The following is a 10,552-nucleotide window of genomic DNA, read 5'->3' as shown; positions in this document are numbered from 1 at the left end:
TAAAGATGTGGTGTAGCTTCACATGTTCTGCTACCATCTTATTGGCAATATTGAGGCATTAACTTTATATAAAACTCTGGGCAGCTGGAATTTACCTTCATTTTCTTAAACTCTTTTTTAGAGTAATTTGATTGTTGCTAAACATGTTTGATGATATCCCGCAGCTTAGGTAATGATTATGTTGCTATAGAATCTCAACAGCAGTAGGATCCTCTATTGAACCAATTATGACAATCTGAGAACAAGAACAGGAACACGTGAAGTTGTTCTAAAGTATTGCAGTTAGTCCTGTAAGATGTAATTTTGATTAAATAAAGCAACTGAGATACAAAAATTGAAGTTCTCAAGAATAATCTCCAAATTTCATGCTAAAGTCGATATCTAGTAATCTACCAAGCCCATTCCGTGTATATCTATGCAATTATTCCCTCTTTTGGTGGTCAAAAATGCTAATTGTCATAGTTTAATCAAGTGAATAAACATTTAATTGTCTTAATGCATAGGTGTCCTATTTGCTGATTTGGAGATCCGAGGCAATACCTTAATATCAAATATCATCTATTTATGGAAATGTTAGCACACCCATTTCCAAGCACAATATCGTGCTAAAGTTGCTTGAATTCCTCCTAGTTGACTGATACATACATACATACATGTTTTAAGCATGTGGTAAATCAATTTTGCACTCTAACCGTAAACATCATGTCTATGGCCTATTGCTCCCCCCCCCCCCCCCCCCCCCCCACCACGCTATATTTCATACCTGTCACAGCTTCCCTTGGTTGAAGCCTCTCTTTTGTTAGATAAGTGATTGGTTGGAGGGCAGGTTGTGTTAATGTAAAGTGATTGAAGCCTCTCTTAAGAATTCTTCAATTTTTTATTTATTTTTGTTGTCGTGTTCAAATTGTCTTCCAGTTGTTATTTTTCTTGGACATTTCATTTCCATTTTCTTTTTCGTATGTATGCACTATATTTCCTCGATGTGATATATTTTCTTTGATGCTCAGACTCTTCGAAACGACCGAAATATCTGTGCCGACACGACACGGGTACGGAAATGAGATATATGCCGGATCCTCCAAGTTTCAATCGAACACGGCGTCTTTTTACTTCTTTATTTTGCTTCTTTATTTTTTCTTTCCTTTTTCTTCTTTCTCATTTTTGCTCTCTGTAAACCTAGTGCCGCCATCAAGATGGTGGAGAAAGTCATTGGCGTTAGGTTTTCCCTTCTCTTCTTTTTTTTCCCCCTTCTTTCATACTCCATATCGGTGATTTATGGTTTTGCTTGTATAAAATAAAATTAGATACCAATAATGCTACTTAGTACTCCACTAAGTTCAAATTTTAATCAAGCCCCTCATCTTCTATTTATATAACATTGAGTAATTAATTTCCTACAATTGAAATCTAAACTCCAATATTCTATTTCAGTCGTTTTAACTTCTAATTTAATACTCATTTCCTTCTTTATGAATAGTTGATTTTGGCCTATTGAAAATGTCATCTTAAGTTAGTAAAAAAATTGAAGTAAAAGATGTATTCATGTATTTGTGTCCAAAATTTTTACTCATTTTATTCATGTTCTTGTATCCTACATTTCAGAAAATAAAAGATTTGTCACTTGAATACGTATTCATACTTGAGTTCAAGCCTCATAGTATAATTTAAGCCTTTCCTATTTTTTGTAAATATATTGCCTCTATTTGGTTTAGATAAAAATAAGATGTTTAGTAGATTTTGATAAAAATTGTTGGAAGGTGTGATTGAAAAGTTGTGAATTTCATGAAATATACGTTCAAACTTTATTGCTGACTTTGATTTGGATTTTAATCTAATTTCTTAGTTGAACCAAACATGGCCATAAACTTGTCCCCATTCGTTTCTTGGCACGAGCTTCTACCCATTTTTTCAGTTTTTTAAAGAAACTTGTTAAGCAATCAAGCCTTTGGCATTGAGTTGCTGAACTCACTAGCAATTTAGTTTCCGAAATTTGTTGATGATCTTTCTTTTTCAGTTAATCATATTGAAATTACAATAAATGCGTTCTATATTATTTATAGATATTCTATTGATAGCTCGACAAAGTAACAAGCTAGTAAAGACTTTTCCTTTTCTTGTTTCAAGTTTAACCATAGAGTTGTGGCCTTCGGCCCTTTCCTATTTCCCTCTTTTCTATGTGCCATGTGATTATTTCGTCCATATCCACTTTTCTTTTTCTTGCTTCAAGTTTAACTACGGAGTTGTAGCATTCCGTCGTTTCCTATTTCCTCTTTTCTATGTGACATGAGATTATTTTATCCATATCACTCGGTAGTTTTGCACATGGGGAAAGCCCCTTGTCTAGGGCCACATAGGCCTTGGACAAACAGGGGACACATTGGCCTTGGACGTCAAGTAGGCCCCTTTGATACTTATAAACTCATTACGTACCTATATTTGATACGTATTCAAGCTTCGATATCCTTCTATACCTACTGGATACATTTTTTAATTATTTTATATTTTTAAAATTTTCGATACATATCATATACGCATTTTTGAATTATCTTCAATATGTATCCGATACATATCAAATATATATTTTTTGATTATTAATAATATTTATTGAAAATACACTATTATAGTTTTAAATTAATTAACAACTAAACTTTTTATTGGAAATACAAAGTAATATTTAATCTTTCAGTAAATGTTGAAGAAAATGAAGTTTAGAAAATTAAGAATTAAGATAAAATGCTTTAGTATTTTATTTTTATTATTATGTTTCTGTTTTAATTTTTTGATGTTCGTGAAATTATTTTAAATTTTATAACACGTATCCGTGTATCTTAATTTTTAAAAAAAAAAGTCATATTGACGTAGCCGTATCATATCGTATCGTATTCGAATTACGTATTCGTATACGTGCTTAACTTGTATTTACAATTCACTTCCTTCGTGAACGTATATTAAGCATGAGATGATATGTTTGAGAGAATGTTGCCATCATTTTGGCTGTTAGCAATGATGTATTGCGCATTTACTGATGGGTTTCTAATTTTAGAAAGGAGATTTTTTCTTTATCGACTTATTTCATATTCATTGATCTATATTAATTTTTCGTTTTATATCTACAAGATGTATAATTATTTTGCTTGAATTCCAGCCAGATGCAGATGTGATCTCAAGCATTTATTGTGCTCTGGAAGCAATTCATGCAGCTTTGGCTATCATGGCTCATAATGGCATGCCTAAGATGCTTTATAAAGAAGAGGTATGATGTTCTTGGTACTAAAAAATTCTCCGAGTATGTGAAATTATTAAGCTTTGTGAGTAATTATGGTCTAATTGTTTCAGAATATTGAAAGAATTCTGGAGTTCTCAAGGCATCAAATCATGGATGTTATGTTCACATGTGATCCAGTTTATCGTGCTTTGCATAAACCAAACAATGATGGGGCTCCTGAAGGCATGTCATTCTGCTTTCTCATTTAACTTACTGTTACTTCAGTCACTATATCATATTATATAGATTGCTCTAATATCCGTCAAGAGTAACCACTCAATTGCCACGGTCCTTCTCTATTGTCTTGTGTTTGTTCCATCTCCCCTTCTCATGAATGTAGAGCAAGACTACATTTGCCCCGACCCCCCCTCCCTCCCGTAGTTGTTCCTTTCTGGAGGGGAACCTGATAAGTTATTTTCCCTATCTTGCATGCATACATTGTGCTCCTGTTGTATTCTCCTATTGGAGTGAGGTTCTTTACAGTGTGGATTTTTGCCTGAATTATAATGTTAGGTTGTCCATCTAGTAGTAAGGCCATTTCCCCCCTCAGGAACTTAGCTTTATAGCCACATCATGTGGTATTAGATAAGTATGTTCTGCTGACTGGTAGACCCACGTTCATGTAGCTATTATAGAGTTTGGGCCTTAGAATACTTCAGTGATGGAGTTAAAAGGCTAAGAAGTTGCATGGGTAATTTTCTTCACTATCTTGCGCCAAGTCTTTCCTCTACTTCGGTTTTGTTTTCATACTTATGTAAGACTAGAAGAAACTGCTATTTATATTCTCTGTTGAAGTCAATCGGAGTTTGAGTTTCTGGAGGTTCTAGAGAAACTTTACTAAAAAGGGTGGGCCTTATGTATAGGTTTTCTTAAGGGAAAAAAGGCCTTATTTGTCTATACAAAGATCTGCTTACCAAATTTGTATCTTTATAAATCAAGTGGGTACATGTCAATTTCAGTAAGGTAAGTATAAGGGGTGAGGGTTTACATAATGACTTCATTTTTGTAGTGCCTTACCTTGCAGCTCTACCTATCGTTTGTGCTTTCGTATAAAAATGATTTTTTAGCGATCTCATACTTTCTTTCTATATGCCACGGATTTAGATTGGCAAATAATTTCTATCTGCTAATCTTCTACTTAATTTGCATTTTGAATATCAGATGGGGAAGATGAAGAACTTGGTGATCTTGGTTCAGCAAGCAAGAAAAGACGCACTTCAATTGGTGCAAAAGTCAGGAAATCAAGAACAAGCAGGTATCATTTCATTTATTACCTATCTCTGTAATTATGACCTAATTTAGTTATTGAAGACCTTTTTTTTTCTTCATTCCTTGTTATGTAATATTTGTTTTCCCATTAGGATGTCTTCTGTCGCGAATGTTGTACTTCAGAAGCTGTGCACAATTCTCAGTTTTCTCAAGGACTTGCTATCGATAGAGCGCTTATCAGATAGTTGCATTCTTCAACTTTTGAGAGTTAGTTTACAGACATTACTGGTTGACAATATCCAGGTTTTGCAGCTGAAGGCAATCGGTTTAATTGGTGGGGTAATACGATCTGCTCATGCCGTTCATTTTACTGTTCTATTTTCAATGATATGTAGCTGGCGTCTGTGTTAAATTGCATGGCATGATTATGATTCGTTATGCAGATATACCACACTTACACTCAACATCGAGCTTATGTGATGGATGAAACTCTTCAAGTCCTTTTGAAGTTACCATTCTCGAAGCGTGTACCAAGGGCTTATCATCTTCCCGATGAAGAACAGAGGCAGATTCAGTTAATCACTGCTCTATTGATTCAAGTGGTCCACTACAGTGCAAATCTTCCCGAAGTTCTTAGGGGAGCATTGAGAAATTCTTCACTAGAAATCTCAATTGATGCTGAATTCCCTACAAAATGCCATGAAGCAGTCACTGAGTCTTGCTGTCTCTTCTGGAGTCGAGTACTTCAGCGATATACTGGCACCAAAACCCAGGATGCATCTGAGCTGAAGATAATGATGGAGAATATTGTAATGGACTTGCTGACAACCTTGAACTTACCTGAGTATCCTGCTTCGGGTCCTATTTTAGAGGTACCTTTTTTATAGTTAACGCTTGGATTGACTACATCAATTTTATGTTAATAATTAGTGTTTTGCAGGTTCTTTGTGTCTTGCTCCTGCAGAATGCTGGGCCCAAATCGAAGGATACTGCTGCTCGTACAATGGCCATTGACCTTCTCGGCACAATTGCTGCAAGGTTGAAACATGATGCTGTCCTTTACAGGAAGGAAAAATTTTGGATTGTACCGGAGTTTATAAGCGTTGACAGTGTCGATCCCGACCATCCAGGCGATGCTTGTTCTGTTTGTATGGACACAAGGATTGAAAAATCATTGTTTGTATGCGAAGGTTGTGAAAAACCTTTTCATGTTGATTGTATAGGAGGAAGAGAGCAAGAAGTTCCTTCTCGCAATTCCTATTGTCAGATCTGTATCTGTGAGAAGCAACTTCTCGTCTTAAAAACGTACGGTGAGAATCAAGGCCAGGATGGCCAGAAAAGCAATCGAAATCATTCTGGAAATTCTTCTCGTGCAGCAGATACAATTACGAAACAGGAGATTATGCAACAGATGCTTCTGAATTATTTGCAGGATGCAGGGTCCACCGGTGATCTGCACCTCTTTATCCGATGGTCTGTGATTAAATAAACATGTTTCAGTAATAAACTATTTTATCGTCTGTAACATCCAGTCTTGCAGGTTTTATCTTTGTCTATGGTACAAAGATGACCCTGGTTCTCAACAGAAGTTCTACTACTACCTTGCAAGGTTGAAGTCTAAAGAAATTATACACGACTCTTGTTCACGCTTATCCTTTCTGACTAGGGATTCAGTGAAAAAAATTACTTTGGCGTTGGGACAAAATAGTTCCTTTGCTCGAGGATTTGACAAGATTCTTCAAATGCTCCTGGTTAGTGAAATACCAATTCCTGCTTAAGACTGGAAACTGAATATTTGGAAACCGAATATTTAATTCTTATTGCTTAATTGTTTATAGGCAAGTCTGAGGGAGAACTCACCAGTGATTCGTGCCAAGGCATTGCGTGCGGTATGTGGGAAGCACATTTGTCAGCCACACAGCTGCCTTTTCTTTATTTTTTATCTTTCCTTTATTTCTATTTATTGTGTGTGTGAGGTGGAGGTGTCTGTTACTATTGAAGACTTACCTCATTCATTGATTAATATGCAACAAGAACAGGTTAGTATCATTGTTGAAGCAGATCCCGAGGTTTTATGCGATAAGATTGTACAGACAGCTGTTGAAGGGAGATTTTGTGACTCTGCTATATCCGTTAGAGAAGCCGCACTTGAACTTGTTGGTCGTCATATTGCTTCACATCCTGATGTTGGTCTAAAGGTATTTCAGTTGCCTGTGCTCATTTGTATACCTGTCATGGTAGGACTATTTTTAAGTTTTATCTGTTTGTCCGTCTTTGGATTTTTTAGTATTTTGAGAAGGTGGCAGAAAGAATAAAGGACACTGGAATAAGTGTTCGGAAACGAGCTATCAAAATTATCAGGGACATGTGTACCTCTAGTTCTGATTTTTCAGAATTTACCACTGCTTGTGTCGAGATAATTTCCCGCATCAATGATGAAGAAGCCAGCGTACAGGTAATTCAGCTGAATATTCAGTACTTTAGGCTCTTGGTTTTTCGATATCTGTACTGAGCTTTACTTTCTGTCATGCGTGGAGCACCACTTCTTTTTCTGGTGGAGGGTGTCTAATAATAAAAAAGTATCAAACAGAAAGATTTAGCTACCAAGATTTTTAAAAAAAATTTCTGCTGGTAATTTTGACATGGATCTAGTATATACTTGACTGGATCTATGTAGTAAAGAGATCATATTGATAGTAATGCCATAAAGATATGTGGTATCCACTGATAGTTTAACAAGATGGCATTTCTGTGATTAGTATTTCGATCATATGTTGTCGAAATCAAGCATGCATCTCTCTCTCTCTCTCTCTCTCTCTTCCCATATTTGGTAGTTTTTTTCCTCTCCTTTTTCTTTCTTTTTTATTTTGGGGTATGGGGGTGTGGTGCTCAAGGAAAGCATTTGATGAATGTCGCTCAGAGATGGGAATGTGGTCATATGAACACATTTTGATTATGGATGAGACCAAAAAATTTATTTGCTATTCTTCCGTGATGCAGATGCGAGTACTATGCTAAAATTTTAGGTGTCGTCCTCCTTCACTTTTAGATTGTAATGTGCAATGTGAATGTTTTTAACGATTTTTATATGCATTATGTTCCATTTGGAGGTAGTTTTAGATGTAATTCTCCTCCTCCGCTTGTAGGACCTTGTTTGCAAGACATTTTATGAGTTTTGGTTTGAGGAGCATTCTAGCTCGCAGAGCCATCTTTATAAAGATGGTAGTTGTGTCCCATTGGAAGTTACTAAAAAGACAGAGCAGGTTGTTGACATGTTGCGAAGGCTGTCCAGTCACCAACCTCTTGTGACTGTCATTAAACGCATCTTAACCCTTGATTTCTTCCCGCAATCTGCTAAAGCTGTTGGGGTCAACCCTGTGTTGCTTGCTTCAGTACGCCATCGCTGCGAGTTAATGTGCAAATGTTTGTTGGAAAAAATATTGCAGGTATTGAATTTGCTAAATATAATGCTTAATATTTTGCTTCAAGTTCCTTGCATCTGATTGTGTTAATTATTTTCCTATGAAAGACCACCAAGGGGGTGCATCTGAGTCACATTGAAAAAAAAAAAAAATTGAAAAAATAAAATAAAATGGTGGTCATACCTTTTTTTAATACATCTATTCAGTTAATATATCAATTGAAACAAAGAAGACAAGGAACTAAAAAAAAATTGCAATGCGTTGAAAGTGGGTGCTCAATTCTGTCAAGTATCCTCCTATTCATGTTGTTTTGAGAACGTAAAAGATTTACATAGAGAAGCTTCACTGATGTGATCGGACCACTGTCCTCTTACACCACTCCAGTGGGAAAATGTTCTTCACTTGGCAGAGCATTACTCTTTTCCTACTAACCTAACAGATGAAAATAATGATGCCAAATCTCCTTTTTGAATAAAATTTTAAGAATTATATATATATTTGGACTTCCCTATCATTCGGACAACACAAACACCATTTTACTTCTATTTTCTCATATTATCTTATGGTCCTCCAGGTTTCCGAAATGAGCAGCGAGGAAGGAGAAGGGCACATGATTCCCTATGTTCTGCTCTTGCATGCCTTTTGTCTTGTGGATCCTACACTATGTGCACCAGCTTCTGATCCTTCCCAGTTTGTGGTCACCCTACAACCATATCTGAAGAGTCAGGTCATTCACATTTTACCATACAGTTTACTCGCATAGCAGTTCTATTTCTTTTAAATTTAGCGTTTCATGAAGGGAGTTCTTCCTAGTTCCACACATGCATTCAAGTTGATTAATCTGTGTATAGTCGTGTCATGCATTTTGCAGTTATAAATTGTTTTTTTCAAATATATTTTTGGTTGGTTCTTCTTGTTGAACTTTCTTTTTGGAAAATATTCGGGGAAGCTTGAATAAAATTGCCAACGACTTGAGACGGTTTTCCCTTCTTACAGTCGGACAATCAAGTATCTGCACGGCTGCTGGAGAGTATTATATTCATAATTGATTCTGTCTTGCCCTTGATGCGGAAATTTCCTCAAAGTGTTGCTGTAGAGCTTGAACAAGATTTAAAGCAAATGATTGTCAGGCATTCTTTTTTGACAATTGTCCATGCTTGCATCAAGTATGTTGCTTTCTCTTTGATACTTTTATTTGTTGTTGCTACTGTTTAACACTGCATTTCATAAAAATGATTCACTCGTCATATGTCCTCTTTAGAATCATTGAGTTTTGACTGCATGTCCCGTTATATATTTCTTTTATGATGATGGAAAGTTATATGGCAAGTAAACTGATTTTTGGTAGATCCTTCTATCTCTTTTTCCATCTTTTTCTGGAGAGATTTTATTCTATTATTTCTTTTCTTCTTTTTGGAAAGGTAGGGCAAGCAATTAGTTGTAAAAGTAAAAATGTCTTGTTGCTCTACTTTTTTAACTTGTATTCGCGATTTAGAATATTTATTGTAGCAGGCATATATCTATAGAGTGAAGTATGAAAGAGTATCCAGGTGATAACAGAACGTTTATATTTGGTCTTGTATTGTATGAAGTTATAAAGTATAATTGTAAGGGTTTACGGTAAAGCATTATTATTGATCAAACATGATATATACACCCTTTTTGGATAAGTAATTTCACCATGAAAGGTGAAGTCAAGTTGAACAGATGGAGAAACTTGTGCAACTAAGTGTCCTCACTGCAGCTATTTGTATTTTTTATGTGGCTCTCTTTTCCTCTGCATGAGGAAATGGATAGAAACTTCTGATTTTAGTGGATATATTGGTGATTTGCAATATAGAAATTTGCTACGAGTTTTGGTTAGAATGCTGCTGCTGTTGGCATTTTAAATTTTTTTTACCGCTACCACTGGGGCCTGCATGCTTGTTTACAAATTCGAACTTCATGATCTTGCTTGCTTTGAGATAAATACTACTAGTAGTTTTGATGAGACTCTAAATCCTTCTCTTTCTTTTTGAGTCAATAGGTATTACAGTAGCAAGGGCACATGGTAGATGGTGGTCTGGGAATTTTAGATTTCTGTCCTCTATATTTCCCTCTCTTGAAAGATAACTAACACTTGTGCTGAATCTGGGAAGAGTTCTTAGATCCATTGGTTATACAATTCTTTTTCCGCTAATATTTCCATTTTTCATCCTTTACCCAAGTTTTTGATATTCATAAGTGGGGAAGTTGATATCTTTAGGTTTTGAGTTCTGATACTAGCTTCTAATATAATAGTTTTTGTACGGTTACAGAGCCATTCCACTGTTTTAGTACTTTCTTCAAGATGCTAGTGTCTAGTTTGATTTTCTGAATGTGATTACAAAATTCTGTTAATGTTTCCTAAGCATTCCATCTCCCAATGCAGGTGCTTGTGTTCAGTGAGCAAAGTAGCTGGAAAAGGTGCTGGTATTGTTGAATATCTTATTCAGTTATTCTACAAACGTCTAGATGCTCTTGGGTTCGATAACAAGCAGGTTGGTAGTTCCGTAATGAAATTTTATGATCTCTTAAATGTTAGCTTCTCAATGTTTGGCTAATTACACCTGTCGAGATCGAGAGAGAGAGACAAACTAATCTTCACTTGCAGTAATGAATTATCTGGTTTAAAATA

General features: G+C 35.7%; 1 protein-coding gene across 1 annotated transcript; it reads left to right on the top strand.

Annotated features, from left to right (window-relative positions):
- Nucleotides 1–143: 143 nt before the first annotated feature.
- Nucleotides 144–10,520, top strand: LOC111374588 (sister chromatid cohesion protein SCC2). The gene is made up of 16 exons (XM_022997284.1): nt 144–169; nt 275–290; nt 3,146–3,253; nt 3,337–3,448; nt 4,427–4,520; nt 4,627–4,813; nt 4,918–5,346; nt 5,415–5,947; nt 6,015–6,225; nt 6,313–6,363; nt 6,514–6,672; nt 6,762–6,929; nt 7,621–7,920; nt 8,471–8,623; nt 8,893–9,062; nt 10,307–10,520. The coding sequence occupies exons 1-16, from the start codon at nt 144–146 to the stop codon at nt 10,476–10,478; spliced, it is 2,889 nt and encodes a 962-aa protein (XP_022853052.1). The 3' UTR covers nt 10,479–10,520.
- The last annotated feature ends 32 nt before the right edge of the window (nt 10,521–10,552 follow it).

The sequence above is a fragment of the Olea europaea genome, unplaced genomic scaffold (assembly GCF_002742605.1).
Source record: "Olea europaea var. sylvestris unplaced genomic scaffold, O_europaea_v1 scaffold126, whole genome shotgun sequence".
Lineage (NCBI taxonomy): Eukaryota > Viridiplantae > Streptophyta > Magnoliopsida > Lamiales > Oleaceae > Olea > Olea europaea.
This window is presented reverse-complemented; position numbering and strand designations above follow the sequence as displayed.

Bases quoted from the DNA above. Each gene is read 5' to 3' on its own strand.
- LOC111374588 (XM_022997284.1), top strand. From the start codon at position 144: ATGTTTGATGATATCCCGCAGCTTAG. The intron at 7,921-8,470 runs GTATTGAATTTG...ATGGTCCTCCAG, and splicing joins TGTTGGAAAAAATATTGCAG to GTTTCCGAAATGAGCAGCGA. The intron at 9,063-10,306 runs GTATGTTGCTTT...CTCCCAATGCAG, and splicing joins ATTGTCCATGCTTGCATCAA to GTGCTTGTGTTCAGTGAGCA.